Source organism: Eublepharis macularius, chromosome 5 (assembly GCF_028583425.1).
Source record: "Eublepharis macularius isolate TG4126 chromosome 5, MPM_Emac_v1.0, whole genome shotgun sequence".
Taxonomy (NCBI): Eukaryota; Metazoa; Chordata; class Lepidosauria; order Squamata; family Eublepharidae; genus Eublepharis; species Eublepharis macularius.
The window spans coordinates 33,922,389-33,945,619 of NC_072794.1; the positions used below are offsets into that span (position 1 = coordinate 33,922,389).

Genomic DNA, 23,231 nt, shown 5'->3' on the forward strand with positions numbered 1-23,231 from the left:
TTTACCTGCTATTCCTTTCATCTCTTCTTGTGCTTCGCTTCTGGCAACATTTTGAGTAGTCTTGCCCCTGTGTCTGTCCCAGTTTCAGCCTGCATCCTGCTGTTTTGGGATTTCTTCCAAACTCACCAGTTCTACAGTCTTATTTGAAGTGATATCTATAACTTTCTGTTTCTTTACCTCATATCTGGTTGCCCCGTCAACAGCCAGGTGGCTGTTTCTGTTCTATAGACACTGCAGCTAGTATTCTCATGGACTGGTCATCTCAGAATATCTGGACTAACCTTCCATTGCAACTCCGCAGGCAGTGAGTTGAATGTGGTGGAGGTAATCCATATTTTCCCCCCTGTTGAGAGTTTGTTGTAACATAGGGGCTGAGGGATTAAAAAGATAACTAAAAGATCATACATCTCATTCTGTCCATAAAATGTACATATCAGGCTTGTGTGTCCTCAGTTTCTTTTGGGGCCACACAGGCAAGAGAGAGAAGGAGTTTTGACACATTCACCTCCATTTGGATTCACTACTCAAAACTGGACTCCCAAATTTTTTGTCACCATTTTAAATTAGAAAGACGTGTTCTCTAAAACCCACAGTCTTGTTTAAGAAGATTATAACATCGGGGTTGTGGGAGTGGGGCTGGCGTTGAACAGTGAAACTGAATGCAGGTTCCACCCCTCTCTCTTTTCTTTCCACAACCCTCAAGGCAACTTAAGACTGCACGTTTGTATTTTGTGGATGGAATGACATGTTTTTTCTTATCTGTCCGAGCCCTTAGATTGATCTCTGGACCAAACTAGATGTTATGGCGTCCACAGGTTAGATGGTTCAAATCTCTCTTTTGCTTTTACTTCCAAACTGGTCTCAGACAAGCCAATCTTAACCCCACATTTGCCAGTTGGGGACAGTAACACAAGCTCACCTTTAAGATTGTTTTGTAAAGATTAAAAATGAACACTTCAGAGGTACATAAATGCTAAGCATTATTATGATAAAGTGTGCTTGCAGGATCATGCAAGCAGTTTGATCACAGCCCACCTCCTACAATAACTCTTCCCATACAATCCCACCCTTATGCAGATAACCTCCCTCGGTCTTTGCATTTCCCCCACGGTTAGGATCTTGAGGGCTGTTCAGAAAATATCTCCCTTCTAAAATCTGTTTTAATGAGGTACTGAGTCATTGGACCCAAAGGAAGAAAGGAGCCTCAGTCAAGTAGAAGAAAGGTCGAGCTGGGAAGATAAACTTGAACTTGCATTTGCCAGATCTTTATCTATGGTCTGTCTTTCTGACCATAGTTCCATCCGTATTCCTGCTGTGTCTTGTTGGTGTCTGCCTCTCTGTCTCTGATGAAAATGTGCAAAAGGAAGCTTAACACAATCGATGTACAACACATCTGTGATTATTTTGAGAAGTATAATCTGTAGGATGCATAATTGAATTTAATAGTTTTGGTTACCTGCTGTTCCCATTCATTAGCAAATTAAGTAAGGCGGACTGGGACGTTAGTGGGAGTGATTCATTGCACCTTGCTGGCTGATATATTTTCAGATGGATATCTAGAAGAAGACTGTGCAGTTTTGTCCTCATTAAATTCCTAAAAAAAACATTGCATGTAACTGCATCTTTCCCAATGTACTCAATCTTTAATTTACAGACCACCCACCCCCCATAACAAAAAAAAATAGGATGCATGGGACAAACTGCCACATCCAGATTTCCCACATTTTCTTGCAGCTCGATAAATATATATATATATTTTAAAAAAAATCTTCTTCTTGGTCATGGCATAACTTAAGCCTGGGCTCTTGATCTGTTGTATTGATAAGAAAAAAGCAAATTAACTCTGTTGAATGACTGTGAGATGTGATTTCTAGGCTTCTGGCTTGACTCTTGACATCTCTTATTTTAAAAATCAAACACTCTGCCTGCGTCTAGCATAGTTCATTAGAATACCATCATATTTAGCTCAGTCATTAATAAATACTTCTCAAGACACTGACTTCCACATAATTGGCTGTTTGTTGTGACAAAGTTGAAGTTTAACGTCAGTAGATGCATGGAGAGAATCAGATCAGCTATGATATGAAGAGGTACTGAGGACACTAATAAAAGCAGCATTGTCTAAAAGTGAACCTGAGCATAACCAGCATAAGACTTATGATGTCTCATTTAGTAGCTGTTCATCAGGTAAAGGTAGTCCCCTGTGCAAGCACTGAGTCATTACTGACCCATGGGGGGACCTCACATCACGACGTTTTTTTGGCAGACTTTTTATGGGGTAGTTTGCCATTGCCTTCCCCAGTCATCTACACTTTACTTCCAGGAAACTGAGTACTCATTTTACTGACCTCGGAAGGATGGAAGGCTGAGTCAACCTTGAGCCGGCTACCTGAACCTAGCTTCTGCCAGGATCGAACTCAGGTTGTGAGCAGAGCTTGAACTACAGTACTGCAGCTTACCACTCTGCGCCATGGGGCTCATCTGATCACCTTTTAATTAATTTTTTTTTAATACTAAAACTTTAGAAAATGCCTTTATCTGTTTTATTAACCTACAGCGAAAAGGAGGAGCCCACTCAAATAGAAACTCAACAGGGACTTCATCTGTCACAATTTTAAGTTTCTTCCTTCTGTCTCTCATTTTTTTGGAGGGGAGGGGGAATAATTGAAGGATAGTCACTGAAACTATTCAGCATTCAATTGATGCACGGTTCAAAGCAGAAAGGATTAGGGAAGAATTTTAGGTGAATAATAATAATAACATTTGATTTATGCACCACCCTTCAGGACAACTTATCACCCACTCAGAGCAGTTTACGAAATATGTTATTATGTTGCCACAATCACTCTGTGAGGTGGTTGGGGTTGAGAGAGCTCTGAGAAGCTGTGACTGTCCCAAGGTCATCCAAGCAGAGGAGTGGAGAAACCAAGTGGCTTTAAGCGGAAAGAGTTGGGAAAAGGGAAAGGATGAGACAAATGCATAAAATGTTCTCAAGATGTGGACATTTTTTTCTGAAATGTGTAGTTTCCCAATTACCTACATAGTTTCCAGGTTGTTAGTAAAGGACTGAGTTTGTTCCTGGACCAGCCAGTAATTTTCAGTACATTGACACACATATCAGTTGTGCATTCTATATTTGATGGTGGCCAAGCCCACAATGGTTTTTTCAGTGATGCCGAATAGTGCAGTCCTAAGCAGAGTTACACGTTTCCAAGCCCATTGACTTCTGTGGTTTTGGAAGGGTGTAACTGTGCTTAGTACAGATAAAGAAGACTGACATCTCTGAGTATTTGTAAGTGAATGTTGTGGAAGGAGCTAAATATATATTGTGTTCAAATAAGTGTACTAGTTTCCTGATTCCCTTTGAAAAAAGGGGAATCTTCTTCTGGAGGAGGAAATTTGGAATACCAAAGTCAGGCAACGAGAAGACCTGTGTAGCTCTTTCTCCACTGGTTGATTCCCCAGTAGGACCCCCGAACCCCATAGCCCCTTTTGTCTGCTAGGGGCTTGGTTTTTGAATATTATTGAGTGTCACTATTATTTAATATTATTTATTTAAATATTATTTATTAATATTTTAATATTGAGCCTGTGTTTGAAATGAAGTGGGGAAATTGCAGGCACGGAAAGAGCTAAGCATCTCTTCTCCACTGCCATTTCTCCATTCTCAATCCCCTTCCCCATCTGGTCACTTTACTTTTGGGGGGGGGGGGGAAGCTCTGTGGCATGTAGTTTATCCTTTGAGTGAGCTCTTTAAAATGTGACTTTACTGTGTGTTTTGTCCAGGTCCCGGTGATTGCAGTGTTGGGGTCTGGTGGTGGATTCCGTGCCATGGTCGGGTTTGCTGGTGTGATGAAAGCACTATATGAATCCGAAATTTTAGACTGCGCAACTTACATTGCTGGATTATCTGGATCTACATGGTATGTTTTTCTCTTTTGAAATCTGCTCCTCTTGGTAGGCTGTAACCTTCAAACAATATCTTACTTGTTTTATAGGTGTGGATATATGTGACATAGCAAGATGAAATAGTTTTGAACACTTGGCTTCCTTGTTTCTTGATTCTGTTATTTGTTGCAGGAATGTATACAACTTTGTTCTTATTTAAAGGAAGCAGATCAACTTTCAGTTAAGAATTGGAGAGGTAAATGCCAGAACTACAACTTATAAATGTAAAACTGCCAGTGCTGAGGCTGTTAGATAGAGGGCAGGATGCAGCCAAACACCTCTCCATTGTGCCTGGATTGTCTTCTGCAGTGACCCCTTCCCACCAGCTTCTCACTGCTGCTGCTCTCTCTGTTAGAGGGAAGGGAGAACAGCAGTTTGCTGAGAATAACCTCCCCAGGGATCATCTTAATTGAATTTTACCTGTCTTTTAAATTCTGTCTTGATTCCCATGGCTTCTTTGAGAATCATTTTTTCCCTTGAAAAGCGAGTTAATATCTATAAAATAAATTACTTTCATCCTGAAGGACAAGAACATTTACAGCTGTTATCCAAAGATGCTATTTTTGAAGATTAAGGTTGTATTTTGAAGAACCTTACATCATTAGTATTAATCCAAAATGTATTCACAGCATTCTGAACTTTTAGAGAGGTATTTGATCAACTCTCTTTTTTTTAATCAGCTGGATGGTGCCTTCTTCCAAGAAGTCCATGAGTGCAGCCTAGGGTTGCCAGGCCAGGTAGGGTTGCCAACTCTGGATTGTGAAATTTGTGGAGATTTTAGGGATGGAGTCTGGGGAGGGGAGGGTTTAGGGTAGGGAGAGATCTCAGCAGGGTCCATGCTCCAGAGCTACCACTTTTTTTACAGGGAAACTGATCTTTGTAATCTGGAGGTCAGTTGTAAATCCAGAAGGTCTCCAGGCCTCACCTGGTAACCAGCAGAACACTTGGGACAAGAACATGGGAGCTGCTGGCAATGGTATGACATCACTTACAGGAAAAAAAACATGAAGTGATGTCATGGAGAGATATGATGCCACTTCTGAGTTTTTCCCAGGTGGCATCACCCCATCAGCCCAACAGCCATTTTTTGATATATTTTGTCCTACTGATGCTCTGATCAGCAATAGAAAACAAAAGGCAGAGTGGGGGATCCCCTACAAGGGAACTAGCAAGTCTAGTGCAACCTGATACCAGCCTCACTCCATACCTATTGAGGTCAGCACAGCTTTCTCTCCCAGAAACATAAGCCTCAAGATCTCCCTTCCCCTAGTTTTCTTTATATTAACATCCAGCCTGAAAAAGAGTTCTAGAGAAATTGGAAATCTGCTCACTCTGCTGTGCTATTTTTTTCCTTGGTCTTTAATAAAAAGATATTACATGGTTTTTATTTTTGCATGGAACTTGTAACTAGCAAATGATTTAGGGCCAAGCTACAAGTGGCGAATGACACTTGAACGGCAAGTGAACAGACTCACATGTATTCCTCCCTGTTCACTTGCCCTCCACATAGTGATTGAGTGGAGGGCAAGTGGAGGGCAAGTGAACAGGGAGGAATACATGTGAGTCTGTTCACTTGCCATTCAAGTGTCATTTGTCACTTGTAGCTTGGCCCTTAGTATGCATTTATCTCTTGATGTGGGTTCTGTTAAGAAATGTACAGCCTCTGACCATGAAGGATCTATCTAGATTCATAATGATAAGTCATTGGTACATTTGTAACCCTCATTAATTTATCTAATTTTTACAAATGTATCCTTCTCTACATATAATCTGGGAGCATTGGGAGTGGGTAATATGTCTGTAGCAGTGGAAAAGAACAAGAGTCCAGTAGCACCTATAAGACTAACAAAATTAGTGGTAGGGTATGAGCTTTTATGAGCCACAGGTGTGAAGAAGTGAAGCCTTAGCCAACATACAACAGCAACCAATGACCAAAAGTCTCCCAATGCAAACAGAACGAACAAAGTTCACCAGAACCAATGTCAAACCGAAGAATCCCAGCATCCAACCTAGCAAGCAGTAATACTAGAGCAGCAGCCAGCAGCGCGGCGCACGCGCGCATGCGCGTGCACACATACAGAGTAGTGTTGCCTCCTGTCCCTTCTTCCTGTTGCTTGAAAAGCCTGCAAAGGGGGGAAAACAAGCTGCTGCAACCTTTAAAACAAGATTTCCAGATATTCCCAAGTATATCTGGATCATTCAGATATGTAAATACCAGTTTATTCAAATATACCTAAATTAGCCAGATGTATCTGAATATACATGTGTAATTCTGAATAGTTATTTTTTTGGATATATATTCAGTATTCTCAAACCAAATCGCACACCCCTACTGGGTACTGCAGAAACTAGCTTTGTGTGATGCTGGTCCTCCTCCCTCATTGTTGCTCCATTGAGCACCACAGGGGAGCTAGAGGGAGCTTGGGGGGAGTGGGGGGTTGCCACTATAGCAGGACACTTCCTCAATACCTCTTCTTTGCACAATTTCTGTGTCTGTGCAAGCTGGAACAGTGGTAGATGGCAGCAGATGGTGGTGTTTGGGAAGCAGTGATAAGTTTACTAGTTACATTGATATTGTAAAGGAGTACAGATTGGAAGTGTAGTACACATCCATGTGGATTATTGAGAATATTGCAAAATTGGTATTTATTAATGCTGATATCGCAGTGCTGTGCTTCGTGGTATAAAAAAAATCTTCTTCCTAATAGATGGGAATTTTGTGTGTGTTTTGGTATGATCGAAGACTTCTGTCTCCCAAATACTGACATTTTAATAGCTTTGCCTGAGTTACAGAATGCCCTCCACATGTATATTTGGCTGGTGCCAACTGTGCTAAGTTTCCAGTGCTTGCAAAAGACTTGACTGTTTATGCAGTCTTTCTATTATTTTAGTTTGTCTATTTAAATATTATTTTAATTGGTGATTATTGTTTATATTGTTTTCTATTGTATGTAAGCCACCTCAGGAGTGCCTCAGATGAACAGAATGGAATGGAAACATTTAATAAATTATATTTATATAGCATGGAAGTCAATGTGAAGGAGCGGTTAATGTTGGTCTAAGATGTGGCTCTTACTGCACATTATTGCATGTCTTCAGTAATATCTTTTTAAAACCTAAATTCTATTGAAAAATACAAATAAAAATAATAAATAAAGTAATATAGCAAGCCTTCCTAATAGGAATGCTACAAACAAGGAACAACTTTCATTTAGAAAGAGTCAATGATGCTAAGAAAAGAGATTCGGGCACCTAAAAAAAACCCTTAACCCACAACAGGACAATCAGTACAATTACATACAATACAATATATAATAATAGAATAAATCTACTGTAAATAAACATACTCATATAGCTTAGCCTTTGGCATGGGAAATTCATATTTCTCAATAAGCAATAAAAGGCATTTATACTTTCAAAAAGGTATTTTCCATTTTCAAACCTCTTGCCCTCATTACTTGGTTCCTGAGATTCTGGTAATATCTAGTTCCTTCTTGTCTTAGTCCATAGGAGCTGAAAATACATTTCTTGCTGTAGGTATCTGATTTGGTCCTATTTGGGCATCCTTGATTCTCAGGAACTTTTGCTGAATAAGGACTTAATTTGTTTTCCTACAGTGATTTTCATTTTCTGTTGACAGGGGTAGACTGGGAAGAAAAAGCAGCCCTGGAAATGGGCCCCATCCTCCAAAGGAGGAAGGGAGGAGGAAAGAGCTTGCCCTGCCAGCCTTGTACTTCATGGGGTGGGACTGGGTGTGTCCTCCTCTGTGTGGGGTAGGGTTGCCTGCTCACAGTGGCAGATCACACTTGCCCTTTGCGAGGCAGGTGCTGTCCCATTCTTGGAGTCGGGGGGAGACAGCCCCCTCAGGATATCATCCCATCAGGACTTTTCTCAGTGGTTTTACTGGTAATTCTGCCTCTGCTGGTTGGAAAGGGTTAGGGTTAGGGTTTTTTTTAATTAATACTTTGTTTGTTTTGTTTTTGACAGGTACCTGTCAACATTATATTCTCACCCAGATTTCCCAGTGAAAGGACCAAAGGAGATAAATGAAGAACTGATGGACAGTGTCAGTCACAACCCGTTAAAACTGCTTACTCCTCAAAAAGTCAAGCGGTACATTGAAGCATTATGGAAAAAGAAAAGTTCAGGCCAGCCTGTTACGTTTACAGATATCTTTGGAATGCTGATTGGAGAAACACTCATCCAAAATGTAATTATTGTTTGGATACCTATCAAAACTATGTCAGTTCTGGTGATAAGGACAAAAACCTTTTTTGTTTGTTTGTTTTTGTTTTGCTTTACATCCATGAATTTGAGATTCTGAATTTGTGATTTTCTGGTCTTGTTTTGTCATTGTGTTTCTTTGTTTCTCTTAAACAAATATATAGTATGAGTGGATCAACCACCATCCTGCATACATCAGTTACCTCTTCATCACAGTTACCCACATACTGGATATGCCGGATTTAAGAAGATTCCCTGTTTAGGATTGCACTGCTAATATCTACTGAAATGCAAGATTTAAGCATATCTGAGTTGCATATTACAGCTCATGCCACTGTTATAGACATTCACCCATGCTTTTGATTACTTATATCCTATTGTCTGATTCCATTGATGGAAGGCACATCCATCACCCGAGGACAGATAGGGCAGTTTTTGCCAATTCTTCTCCCTTACTTTGACTGCTGTGCTATTCAAGAGATCCCCTTACTCATGTGAACAAAATTTAGCGGTGAGGGGACTCAATGAGCATCAGTAGAAGAGGAAGTGGAAATTCCTGCTCTCTCAAGTTCTGTTCTACTTGCAGGTCTCCGAAGATACAAAACACTGTAATTCACTGCTTTGATTAAAATCTTGTGGAAGGGGCACATACATCTAGATCAATGTGCTTTGGTGTTCCCTCATTGATCCCTCTAAAACCAGAGTTTTAAATAAATACAAAAGATAAAAATAACAGTTAAAATATTGGGTAGGGAGGAGGGATTGTTTTAATGATGTATTAATATATTGGTTTTATGAAGTTTTTAATTTGTATGTTTTAATTTCTTAGCTGCCTTGGTGACCCTAAGAGGGCAGAAAGACGGGGCAAAACTCTTGTTAATAACAACCACAACGACTACTACTATTAATATTACATTGTGGTTGTAAAAAAATCCTCATAGGCTTTTAGATTCTCCATGTTCTGCCTGCAACTTTGTTTTCCAGTTATTTTTCCTCCCAGTTGCCCCATCCCTGGCTGGTTGTGCCTCCATTCTATCCTCCCTATTTTCCTTCCTTGTCCAACAATTTCTTAGCACTACAGAATGTCTTTCAAGTCTATCCTGATACTCGTTCAGTTTCTAACCAAGATAATTCATTATATCCTTATATATTGTCAACATAATAGACCTCACAGCTAGATCCAGGTTTCAAGTCCATGCCTGTGTGTGTGTATTCAAGAATCCTTGGTCAGGCTTAGGGCCAAACTACAAGTGATGAATGACACTTGAATGGCAAGTGTATTCCTCACTGTTCACTTGCCCTCCACTTGCTCTCCACTCGATCCACTTGCTGTTCAAGTGTCATTCGTCACTTGTAGCTTGGCCCTTAGAGACAGTGGGCCAAACTACAAGTGACGAATGACACTTGAATGGCAAGTGTATTCCTCTCTGTTCACTTGCCCTCCACTTGCTCTCCACTTGATCCACTTGCCATTCAAGTGTCTTTCGTCACTTTTAGCTTGGCCCTGTGAGAAAGATTATGTTGCTTAGTTAAGCCACTGTTAAGGACAATCAATTCAAAAATGTTCAGTAAGTAATTATGTTGTTTATTCCCCATGTTGAATGATTTCACAAAACTTTCAAAATACTAGCTGGATCTTCAGTTCCAATTTTTATGTTCTTTCTGCTCATTCTTTCCTGTAGAGGATGGACAGCACTTTGAGTGATATGAAAGAGAAAGTCAGTAAGGCACAGTCTGCTCTGCCACTTTTTACATGCCTCCATGTTAAACCTGATGTGTCAGAACTGATGTTTGCTGGTAAGAGTTCTGCTTAGATTATTTTAGCCATTTTGTATTAATCTATGTTATATTAAAACAACGTGTTAATCCCCACACCTGCAGGGAGGAATCTGAGGGCCAAACTAAACATGGTGGTGTCCACAGGTCCAACTTGTAGACGCCAGCACCATTTTAAAGTGATTTAAAAATGCCACGCATGGAAGTAAGTCTACATAGTTCAACAAGAAGCGTTTAGGAGAGAAAGGTAACTTTCTTCCCAAAGTATATGAATCCAGTGGCACCTTACAGACCCACAAGCATTTTAGTGTATAAGCTTTTGAGAGTCAAAGCTCCTTTCTTCAGATAGGGAGCTTTTACTCTTGAAAACTTATATATAAAAAGTACAATCCTAAGAAGAGTTACTCCAGTCTAAGCCCAGTCTACCTACCTCTAACTTCCTTCCCAAAGATGCTCAAGAATTTGTTTTCAGTGCAAGATTAGTCTCTGCTCTGTATTAGAAAAGAAATTTAATCCCAAATAAAAAGGAGTGTTTGGAGAAATGGTTGTTGTGGATTTTCCGGGCTGTATGGATTTTTTAATGTTTTTAATGGTATTAACGTTTATATTTTTGTTATCTGCCCTGAGCCCGTGAAAGCGGGGAGGGCGGAATATAAATGTAATAAATTAAATTAAATTTTACGGGCTGTATTTGTAGAAATGTTTGATAAATAGAATGTGCTGTGTTGACTAGGATGGTGAATTGAATTTTATAACACCTATATAACTTGTTTTATAGAATGCTAGATGAATTTGTAAAACGCTTTATCCAACTTTTTTTTACTGAAAAAAATTATTTATTCTTTTAAAAAATGCCATGCATGGTCGACTGAGGCACTGTTGTTCCCCCCATGCCTTTTCAAGTGTTGAAATGACCTCAACTCCCCCTCCCCACATGGCTGTTTGAAAAATTGCAAGGAGGGGGGGGGGAACAAGAGTGCCTCAGTCTAGCATGCTACCCTCATGGCATTTTTAAATTACTTTAAAATGGTGTCTTCTACAGGTCTCTGGATACTGTCACATTTTTTTTTAGTAAACTCTGTAGCAAACTTTTTAAATTTCTGGACATGGGGTCATAGCTTGGATTAGTCAAGCCATTACTGATGGATTATCTAACACTTGTGAGCAGAAAAATATTCATGTATCTATCTTCATGTACACTAGCACGTACATGCTGATAATGTTGACTAGAACTGAATTGCAAGCGAACTTTCATGCAAATATGTGAAAATTAAGGATGTGTAAGAATTGTTCCTTGTCGAAGTTTCTTCTTAGGTTTTTGTGGTTTTATAAATGTCGACGTATTTAAGTATATACTTGCAGATTTCCCTGTGAGCCATGGCTTGCAGGTAGCAAAACTAAAATTGAAAAAGCAGACAACTGGGGTGGGGAACAGCTGTCCTCCTGGGCTTGCAGGTAGCAAAACTAAAATTGAAAAAGCAGACAACTGGGGTGGGGAACAGCTGTCCTCCTGGGCATCCCTCCTCATAAATTAGCTGCCAGATGCCTGCTGAAAATAAGAGCTTTCTGACATCAAGCAGACAGTGTATGAGCCCTCTAAACCTCCTTAGTAAGGGCAATCCTTAGCACAGGAACGGCTACCAAAACAGAATGGCCCATACTGTGGCTGATCATATAATGTGCAGGGAGTGTTTTTCCTTTGCTTTTGTTCAGACTATAGCACATAAGCAGGATGTCACAGGTTTTAATCTGCATCTTCTTCCTAGAGGTTGCCAGTGTGCCCCAGCATATAGATATATGTTGATTAGGTTAGCACAAAAAGCAATGTTAATGTCATTGAACAGTTGCATTAGAAATCCTTTTTGTGCTTGTCAAATTGATGGACATATGCATTAGTACTCATCTATAACCTTTGAGGAGTCCTGAAGTGAAAGAAGTTACAAGCTTCACTGTGTATGTACCAATTCTGAAATTAATTTTCTGAATTAAATTGGACTGCAAGCATGTGAGGCAGAGTGAGGCCCTGGTGTTACCAGGAATGGGTCTTCTTGCGAGTAAATGGGAGGATTAGCAGCAAGGAGGAAGGCTACATGGAAGATATTGGCATGTGCTAAGAAGGGTGACTCAACGAAACCCTATCTTATCACAGCTCACAGCTCAACAACAGGATATCTCCACCAGATATCTCAACAACAGGATATCTCCACCAGGGGCAAAGTAGACTGGTGATCTTGAATAAAGGAATATTTTTATTAAAAGAGGAAATCTCTCTCTCTCTCTCACACACACACACACACACACACACCACGCACGCACGCATGCACACATGTGCGCACACGTGCACACACACACAAGAGATTGTTCACAAATGCACAAGATGCCTAGAAAAAGCAGGGCTGAAGGTGGAATAGATTTTAGGGATTTTAGGGTGATAATTACCTATCCGGAGAGTAGTCCACAAAGGAGGAGCTTCAAACATCCCGCATTTGCCAGGAGAGAGGGTCTTAGGGAGAGTGGCCCTAAGGGAGCAGTGCTTGGGTCCAGAAACCATGCACAATTTGAATGGGGCCAGAGCCCTGATACTTATAGGGCAAAACGTGTCCTGAGGCTCGGGAGCCCCCTCAGCAGTTGGAACAAAGACCTTAAAGGTCAGTTCCTGGGAATTATAAAGGTTTGATTACTTTGAATACATGCTGCCGGGGTGTGTGAAAGGAAATGCAAAGTCTCTCCTGCTGCCTCACAAAGGGGCAGTTTGCTAATAAATCTCCCCGGAGCTGAGTTGATGAATTGAGATATGGATGGCATCTTCCCAGGCACAAATTATAAACTTATCAGTGTTAATTGATTGCTCCTCAATCTTGAGGTGGGAATTTCATCATAGAAGGAAGATATCGGAATGTGCTAAGAAGGGTGACTCAACGAGACCTTATCTTATCACAGCTCACACCCGCAGCTGGGAAGGCAGTAAATACAATCACTGTGGTCAGTCTGCATTTGCATAAATATCCTATTCATGCTTGATCTCCTGGGCAGGACTCAGCAACTCTGGCTGGAATTCCTCCTGCTGCAAATCAGGCTGCATTAATTCAGGGGCTCTGTGATTTTTATATCACAAGCAGCTATCAAACAGCTATTACTGGAACAGTAAGATATCAGGATCAGGGAATCTGCTCATCCATGTCTATTATCTGAGATAACCAATGAGGACAGCAATGGTTCTGTGATGATTGTCTCTCTGCGCCTATTAGATGAAACATCCTGTCTTGAAAAGAAACAGGTTTCATGGTATAACCTGAGGATTTTTAGAACAAATCTGGTTATGTTCTTTCTTGTTGGTTTCATCAGCCTGCTGAAGTGACAGTTCTTTGAAAAGTTAGGATGCGAGATTTCATCCCTGCCACTAACAATTTTTACAACCGAGGCTCTTTGAGTTTACATTATCTGTAGCGTTTGTTATTCAAGTGGGTGCTGGTCATGCCCAGAACTGTAAGTAATTATTATGAACTAAACATAATTAAGATGATTGATTTCTGGAAAGCATGCACTGACTCACAATGTCTAAAATAAAACGTGAACTGTTGACTAGAACAAGCTCTCCAGTGGCACCTGTTATAGCAAGGGAATGTAAGAATGAGCTCTTTGTCAAGACTTGTTCACAGGTGGTTCAGCTAGAATTTATACGGACATTTCTTACCTATAGTTATCCTTTTTAAAAAAAATCACTCTGTGGGTGGCTTGTTCTGTGTTTCCTGGAAGGTTTCCCATAAAACTGTGCTAACACTTGGAAGTGTACAAAAAGATTGAAAAGGGAAATGCAAGAGTGTTGGGATAAGTTGGGAAAATAGCAGAAATGGTAGACTTTTGCAAGCCAGAACCTGGCTGAAGATAAAGAAGAAAGGAAGAGAGGAGAGCAGCTGTGTAGCATTGCCCCTATGCAAATACCTAAGCATGGTTTGTTTTCCTTACCTGTGATCTAAATGTACATGTGGGGGATAAATAATGTTTTTGGCCCAAGTGCCAGTAAAAAACCCATTTCCAACCTATGAAGATGACGGTGTGCCATCAAACAAAAGGGCAAGAGAAGAGAGAAATGAGGGTTGTACTTGGCCAGACACAATGGGAATGAGCTGACCCCTCCCCTGGTGACCCTGTCGGAACCTTAGGGGCTTACCTTCTCCACTCAAATGAAGTAACAGTTATCAGACAAATTATTATGCTGTATAATTATCTGAAACATTTCATTTTAAGATATTCATTTTGGAACTGAGATTCTATATTTACTATTCTAATTTATGTTTGGATGACTTCTCTGCCACCAGGTATTTTCATAGGGAACCTCCTTAGTTTTTTTTAAAGTTGTTTTGAACCTTCCTATGAGTATCTTCGGGGGGGGGCGGGGTGAGAAACAATTACATGGCAGTGCTTTGTCTGGGATCAAATTTTTAAAACCCTTAGGAGGAAAAAACGGTGCTTTCACCAGAGAGTAGAGCACACGCTGACTTGAATCCATCAGGGTATTTCTGCAGATGAGAGGATTTCCATTTGTGGAGCCTGATTTTCTCATTCTTCCCTGCATTTTGGGGATGGTGGTGGTGGTGGTGGTATTTGGAACTGAAGTGGGAGGAGGGAGGTCAAAAAGCCATGTTCCATCCGCAGAAATCTTTCCATCAGTGGAAGTGCTATGGCGGATCCAAGTCATGGTTTCCTTAGAAGGGGCTGTTTCTTTGAATAACATTTTAACCCATTTTTTAATTCATAAGAGCTAACATAGGAACATTACTACATAGCTACTTGCTTTTCCAGCATGTTTCTTTCTGGGGGCTTTAATTGATTCTGAGCCAGTTCAAATATTATGGCTCCGTATGAAGACTGCTGAAAGAATGTTTTGGCATGGCAGCTACTTCCACATATGAGTCCAAAGCTTTTGTAAATTGTGTTCCCTCTGAAGAGGCATTTTGCTCAGAGGCTCCTTGCTATTCCACATGTTTCTGGTTGCCAAGAAGCATTTTCCCCTCCAAGTAGGCTTCACATGAAGACTTAAATGTTTCAACTTGCCATCAAAGGAAATGTTTCTAGGCAAAAAAGAAAAAAAGTTGATTACAAAGTTGTTTTTGTTCAACTGTAACCTACATAATGGGAGTACCACACTCATGTCGATAGAGAGCTTTTTGTGTTAGATTTTGTTTCTTCAACAAGTGTATGATGGCATTGGAATTAAGCACCATAATGTTAATTGTCTTCTGATTCATGTGATTTTTATTATGAATGTGATGTAGCTACGTGGTCTTCTCTGTTGTCTTTAATGAACAGCCAAGTCATCGGTGAATGTTTTCACGTAAAGGGCATGATTCAGCCCACCACAGCAGCAGTGCCAGTGCATAGAGATTCTCAATAGAGCTCTGTTTTCCCCTCTTTCCCTGTTCACATGCACATGTGGGGGCCATTGAAAGAATGGGTGATTCCATGCATGCCTCCCATCTCATTTATAATTTTGCTTGGGGAAGGTTTCTTCTGCTCTGGAGCAAAAACAACTTATATCAAGAGAGGGAGGAAGGATGAATATATAATTACTATGCAAAGGCATCCTGTAACTCCAGATGTGCACATCTGTGTACGTGTGTAGATGGAGACAGATTTCTGTTGAACCTTTAAGAATCCTCTGTGCATGGGGATCATACCCAGGGCTGTTTTTTTGTTTTGTTTTGTTCTCTAAGCAATGTTCTTTCTTTTCTTCTTCTGTGCAGATTGGGTGGAATTCAGTCCCTATGAAATTGGCATGGCTAAATATGGCACCTTTATGCGTCCCGATTTGTTTGGCAGCAAATTTTTTATGGGAACAGAAGTGACAAAATATAAAGAAAACCCCCTGCATTTCTTAATGGGTAAGAAATGGATTATCCCTACTTGCCAGAAACCTAACAACACCTAACCAATGCCCAGCCTTACAGAACTTCTCTGCTTGCTATTCAGTATTGAAGGTATTTTTTGTTGTTTCTGGAAACACTATAACAAAAGGAAACATAATCTGTTTGTAAAACACTTTCACTAAGTTTTCCAAGTATCTTATGACAAAATTTGAAAAGGTAAGCCAATATTGTCCCCATTCTCAGTCTCTGTCATGTCTCAAATTTAGATCCTAGCCATCAAATTCAGATCTTGGCAAGTCAACATCGTGTTGAACAGTAGCAAGTAGCTGGGCCTGGTGAGTCAAGGAAGTTACTTGGTAGCAAGTTGCCTGCTTGTTGCTGCTGATATTGTCCCTATTAAGGCCAAGATCAGGCCCTATTAAGGCCAAGATCAGGCCTTATTAAAGCCACTAGGGGTGTGTACACGGAAAAGATTTGGGTGTGCACACGAAAAAGATCCAGAAAACCCTAAAATCCCTGAAATCCTGGAGAACCCGGAAATACGGAAAAGATCCGGAAAACTCTGAAATCCGAAGTGGCATGCCACTTCGGATTTGGGGTTCTGAGTCACTTCGGAATGTTCTGGAAAGGTTCAGAGCATTCTGAGCTGACAGGGGAGGGGGGAGGCCCACCCCTACCCTTAAACCCCATCCCCCCACCCCACTTACCTGATGGGTGGAACGCTGGTGCCACTGCTGCGCTGGCCAGCTGGCAGGCAAAGAAGGCCTTCCCTGCTTCCACGGCCTGCCGGTGCAGCCAGTGGCCACGTGGGTGGAAGACCTTCCCCTGCAGCTGCCGCTGGCATGGCTGGCGTGGCCAGCAGAGAGGGCTGCTACCGCCGCACAGTCACCGTCAGCTGGCCAGCAGAGAGGGACACCGCTGATGCCGTGCAGTTGCAGCCGGCTGGCCAGCAGAGAGGACTGCTGCTGCTGCTGGAGGCCAGCGGGGAGGTGGGAGGGCCACCTCCTCCACGGTGCAAGGTAAGTGGAGGTTGGGGGGGGTAAGGTAGGGAATGGAACAATTTAAACGGCCATTTCCTGCTGCTTGTAAGTGGCAGGGCCCTTTAAACTTTAGCTGGGAGGTGGGGGGGGGGGCAATTCCCCCTGCCTGCCAGCTGAAGTTTAAAGGGCCCTGCCAGTTGCAAAGGGCCCTTTAAATTAAACTCCGGGCCCCTGAAGCTTACCGAAGCGACCTGAATTGCTTTGGAAAGCTTTGTTTCAGGATTTCCGAATTGGGGCCAGCATGCCCCAAATCTTTCTGAATCAAGCCCGACTTGGGTTAAAAACCTGAATTGGAAACCCGAAGCACGCACCCCTAGTCCTCACTCAAAGGCCAAAGGAATCCTGTAAAGGGCTCCCTACTTTTTTCTGACAGAAAAGGCTCAAAGGCTAGCAATACTTGTGGAGTTCAAGTGAAAAAAAGTCCCATTATTACTTATCAAATATATGTCTAAGATTGAATTAAGTATTGATAAATAAATACAGGTCCTATTGCCCAGAATAATGGTTGTATGTTGTCTTACTGTGATACTGAAATGTCTGTAGTGAGGTTTAGTGAGGTTGAAATAAAGGATAAAATATCACCTAATGCAAATTTGATGCTTTTTAACTGACAATTAATAATAAAATCTTAAAATTAATTTCTATTTTATTCAGGTATCTGGGGAAGTGCTTTTGCTATATTGTTTAACAGAGTCCTTGGTGTTTCCAATTCTCAGAATAAAGGGCCTACAATGGAAGAAGAACTAGGTACTATTTTCTTTTTAAAAACTGACCTGCAACAGTAATTTTGCTCTTCCAAATTCAGTTGTTCCCTCCTCATCTATATTTGTATGGTGAGGGGGTGTGATGCATGTTTTTAAACAAGGATCTGGTTTGCAAATACCTTGATAAAAAATGTTTTTCTTTCTAGTGTACCTACTGTAATCTCCCAGCAAAAGTGGTCTGAAATTGTGGTTTGTAACATTTTGGCTGCAATCCTAAGGATATTTTCCTGGTCACATTTTGGCTGCAATCCTAAGGACATTTTTGCTAGGATAAGCCTCACTGAATAATATGGACTTATGCAGGGCTTTTTTTCTGGGAAAAGAGGTGGTGGAACTCAGTGGGTTGTCCTCGGAGAAAATGGTCACATGGCTGGTGGCCCCACCCCCTGATCTCCATAAGAGGGGAGTTTAGATGGCAATCTAAACTCCCCTCTTCTGGAGATCAGGGGGCGGGGTCACCAGCCATGTGACCATTTTCAAGAGGTTCCGGAACTCCATTCCACTGCGTTCCAGCTGAAAAAAAGCCCTGGACTTATGTCAGAGTAGTCCTGTCTAGCGTTGCTCTCTTTATCCGGTTTTCTGCATGCTTTTCTATCAGTACATAAGACTGGGATACAGAAATAAAATAATCTTTCTGAGGTAACAGTTATCAAAAAGCATGTAGGGAAATTGCAGGAAGGGAAATTGCCTGCTCCCACGTATTCTCTGCTAATTCTTCCCCCCACTACTGCTCTTTCCCATGCTTCACCACCCACTTTCTCTATGGTTCCTTTTTATTGTTGATGTTTTACACGTGCACAGAAATTGGTCTTTATGTTTTTGGATCTGTTAATGTAACCCTTGTTTTACAAAAAGCTACACTGCAGCAGCCCTGTGTGGTTGCTTGTGCAATGCTTTGGTCTTCATGAGTCAACCCCACATAGTTATAGGTAACTATAATGATGTCAGCTAGTATTGAATCAGAGGCTGAAAGGGCCCTGCTAGTCCAGCTGAGAGCTTAGAACAGGTTAGTCTCCCTGGAAGCTTCCTGTAGATCAATATATGCAATCTTGACCATGTTGTGCCACAATTAGTGGGCAAAAGTATAATAGAAACAATGCCCCCTGAGCAAATAGATTCAGATGTCTCAAAGAAGTGAGCCAAGCATTCCACTACAGAGGAAGAGAACACAGTGCTGTGTGACTGATCAATTGTATTGAGAGGAGATCCCTTTCTAACTCCAGTTTTGGTGATGTGTCAGAGCATGACAGTAAGCAAACCAGGCTATAATTCATCCCAAGGGAGATTTGATTCTGTGTCTCCAAAAACCTGTCTCTAATAATTCCAACAAAACATTATTGCTACAGAGTGGTAATGTAATTTTCAGCTATCACACTGGTATGTTAGTGAGCATGTGCCTCATCCAAAAACCAATGCAATCCTTTGTGTCTCCAGCCAAAAGGATCGCAATTTGCGGGATTTGGGCTGCTTGCCAATCATGTAGATGGTAATGGGCTAAATGAATGAAAAGCATGTCAGTTTTGAGACTTTCATAAAGTCTCAGAACCAAGATCTCAAAACCATAAAGAATATGAACAACTTAACACATAACATGATGTTGGCATTATGAGCAAACGTTTCTGCCTGTAAGTAGAATTATGAAATATGCAACAAAACAGAATTATAGATGCAGGTCAGGAAGGGGTGGCTCCAAAGCATCACCAGTAGAGTGAAACTTTTGGAGTGGGGCTTCCCAGTATCCCCTCCCTGCAGAAAAGAAATCCCTTTAAATCTATTCTTTCATGTGCCAAAAACTTTTTGAAAATTAAAATATATACAGCACACAGAGAGGTCATTTAGGAGTAGTTTCTCTCTATTATCTTGTGCTGTTGCTTTGAAATCCATAGGTGTACCTCTCCTGGGATCCCTGAATCTTAAGGCTGTAGATGTAGACAGCTATCAGACTTTAGGGAGAAAAAAAATCCATCCATGTCGAGAGTCTACACAGGCACTGGAAGAACATCAAGACAAATAAAAACTAAAAATGCAAACCCCTCTCAAATAGCCTGAATCTTCCATAGAAGGGGTAATGGACGAAAGAGCATTCTAATGGGGAAGGACCAAGGTTTGATTGCAAAATAGGATGTTGTGGTAATCCTTACTTCTAATATCACCATAATCCTTACAACAATCCATTGCCCAGATAGTGTGTGTGTGTGTGGGGTGGGGGGAGCTAATGGCTTGTTAGAGTGCTTTCTGATATACTGCTTGGAATCAAGACGCTTGGCACTGCTATATCTTGTCCTGTTTTGTGTGGAGATTGAGAGCACTACGTTGGCTTTGTTGGTTGTGCTTCACTTCATTGCAGTTTGCATGTAAACTCCCTCTAATACTTTGGCTTGATTGCTTGTAGGTAAAAGTTGCCTAATGCTTAGGCATTAGAAACCAGCTTATGCGCTTGGATTGTTTAGCCTCTATCCCTGAATATGGCGTTTCATCAAGCAGAACCCAAATTATGAATATAAATTGCACCTGCATGTTGCTCTGCAGAGCAACCCTCACTGGATAGTTAAATCTAGCATATTTCAGATGCTAAATTGGTCAAGCCCAGCTGCAGAACCAAATAAGTACATTTAAACTCATTTCAACTGGTTTGCACATATCTAACTGTTTTGGATTGTAGCCAAGGTGTTTAAAACCTGGATATATGGCTTTGAGTCCTTTTTAGGTCATTTCTTTTGCTCTGTCTCCTTATCTGTGTCATCCCACATAAATGCCTGCTACTTTGCTTTTACTATATGCTGTTAGCATTTAGAACAGTTTGAGTAGTGTCTGAGTAACTGTAGAGTTGGGAAGATTGCATGAGAAATATGTAAATCTGCCGTGACATAGCCATGATAAAAATCTACAATGGACGTGCACGCAGATGGAAATTGTGTAGGGCTCGACTCTCATAAAAGCTGTCATAGTCAAATATACCTTGAAGGAGTCTTTCTGTTTATTTTCCTGAAAACATCTCTCTCTCAATTCATATGACAAGTAAAAAAAAAACCCTAAACCCACAATATATTTTCTTTTCTCATTAAGTTTTTGTGATGTAGCAGTACCTATAGTAGTATTCATGAGAAAATACACAAATTCTATAGAAATTAACCATGAAACACGCAAACAAAACCCTTATAACCAGGCATTTTTGATCAATGCATATAGTAAATTTTGAAATTGCCCCACAGCAAGAATTCTTAATGTTAATAACAAAACAAAATAATAGTTTTTACTCCACTGGAAGCATGGAGTCAATCTGAGATTGTTTTGGTGTGAGCCAGGAAGCTTAAGTCTTTATCTGAAATATTTGCAATACAGATAAGATTTTGGGGGCTTGGAAAGGGGAGGGACCAAACTCTGTACCCTTTACCAATTGATATGTTCCAGGAGACATATCAGCTCTACTGAGGGATGATGCACATGTTGGATGTCTGTGCATCTCTTTGTTAACGCTTTAAACCTGGCTTTATGCTACTTCTGCAGCACTGCTTCCTTGTGGCAGGTATGTGCTTCCTCTTAGGTTTCTGGGCCATGTCATATAGGCTCCTTCCCTGGTGGTGTGGTTAGGGCTGATGTCATGCAGCCTGCCCACAGGTAATATATAATACATTTCTATGGCAATGTGGGAGTCAGCTATCAGGCAATAGCTTTGTGGCAGTAACAACACCGCTGAAATTATGCAGAACCTGGCCTTGACTTAGTTCTGGGAGGCAGCTACAGGAAAGGAGCCTTTGCAAACTAGCTCCTGTGTAACTTCTGCTTTTGTGGTCATATGTAGTAGTAGGGCATTTCAATATTATAGGATGGAGCCGTAGTAACAACCTATGTCTTGGTCATGCCTTTCTCTTGTGCCAAGTAAGCATGTGAAAGGTTATTGCAAACACCCTGGGAACATGCAAAGCCCTAAAGTACCACATTATTTGGGTTAGGCTGGAAAGTCCAAAAGCTGAGAATTGAGCTAGGCTGTTTCATGCTGTATGCTTGAGATAAGAATAGTGTTCTTATCTGCTACTAGGATTTTGTTCCTGTTAACCCCTTCTGAAGCCAATAACCTTAAGAACAATCCAAACTAAGTCTCCCCTCCCTGCCCTGTTTTGCTTAGTTTGGTACTTTGAACGTGTAAGTAGGAAGAACAAAAGCAATGTATGTCTGTTCTCTGTGAACTTTATAAAACATTAATCGCTCCTTAAGGTGACTTTTGTCAGACAGCTTTAACTTCATAGATCTTTAGGCTTTTAAAGTTCTTCTGATGTATTGATTTTTTGGAGTAAATTATGAAATTACCCCAAGCCTTTCCAATATTTGGCTCAGGAGCTGTCAGTGCCTGCTTCAAAATACCCATATTGCTGGTTGTCTCCATTCTCATACAGTCTTTTATGGCGCTAACGGATTTCTTGTGCCTTTCCACAGAAAATATCAGGCTGCGGCACCTAGTGAGCAATGACTCGGACAGCGATGATGAGTCACAAGGCCCAAAAGGTAAGAGAAGTTGCCGAACACGACAGTCTGCACATACTTACAAACATTGTGATTTACATTTCTGACCAAAGCAGATTGTAACAGAAAGGAAGAAATAAGGCTGCATGTTAGTTAGAGCTGGTGAAAGGAATAGGCAGTTTGGAGGAGGAAATGGTTCTTGACCCTTGGTTTTTAATTTTTTTTTTTAAACAAAGTGCTTAAATGTACATTTTTACATCCAGTAAACAAATGTACCCAATGTGAATGAAAAGGGGATTTACCAAGTTAAGATACAGGAAGGGGCATAGAAACAAAGCTGTATATTCATGTATGGTGTGCTTCAACATGTAAAGTGATTCTCTATCAAAGTCTGTTTTGGTTCCCTTAGAAAAGAAAATGACAGGGTACTTTTTAGATTTGAGGGAGGGTGTAGGATCGACTAGTTGCTGAAATGGTGAGTCAGCTTTGGTGTTCTTCAGATTTTCGTGTTCTAACTGCATATCAGCCAAAAACTTCTGGATTGGGAACCTCAGGAGCTCATTTATAATCCAAGGAGCTGCCAGTCCTCAGCTGACCTCTTGACCAGCCAGTACTAAATTAATCTGAACCTAGCGAGTCCTTTAGACCTTCAGAAGCAACCTGACATTTTCATATGCTGCTCTCCATTTGAAATGGGGATTTTTAAAGGGGAAAAAAACGTTTTTCAGGTAAGGTTTTCCTCTTGCCTAAAGAGTTTTCCCTTCAGTTACGTGATTCAGGCAAACTAGCTTTACTTTCTCACATTGCCCATTGTCATGGAATGTTTTACTTCCTGTACGTTACTAAAGCTCAGAAAATAAATAAATGTCTTATCAGACCAGAGTGGTTCTTGTCTTCCTTGAGCATGAATCACAAGGGGAAAGGAAGATGGAAATGCCCAACACTGTGTTCATCTGGCCATTAAATTCCATAACGTTCAGTAAAATCAACATTTTCCTTCATAGGTCATAGGCAATGCACTTAAAGACTTTGTCTTTTTTCCCTTTTAAAATGCCATTAATTATTGTCTTTAGGCATTTGGAGGCTTAATAGATGTCTACTAAATCTGTCATTTATTAATTGGAGGGATCTGGCCATCTGTGAGTCATCTG

General features: G+C 40.9%; 1 protein-coding gene across 2 annotated transcripts in view; it reads left to right on the forward strand.

Annotated features, from left to right (window-relative positions):
* Window positions 1–23,231, forward strand: part of PLA2G4A (phospholipase A2 group IVA) — a 117,586-nt gene that overhangs the window by 70,013 nt on the left and 24,342 nt on the right. For both annotated transcript variants that reach the window (XM_054981992.1, XM_054981993.1), the window contains 6 exons: window positions 3,787–3,923; window positions 7,936–8,158; window positions 9,855–9,969; window positions 15,693–15,830; window positions 17,510–17,602; window positions 22,054–22,122. In XM_054981992.1, coding sequence (XP_054837967.1) covers window positions 3,787–3,923; window positions 7,936–8,158; window positions 9,855–9,969; window positions 15,693–15,830; window positions 17,510–17,602; window positions 22,054–22,122 — 775 coding nt within the window. The remainder of the gene's footprint in view (window positions 1–3,786; window positions 3,924–7,935; window positions 8,159–9,854; window positions 9,970–15,692; window positions 15,831–17,509; window positions 17,603–22,053; window positions 22,123–23,231) is intronic.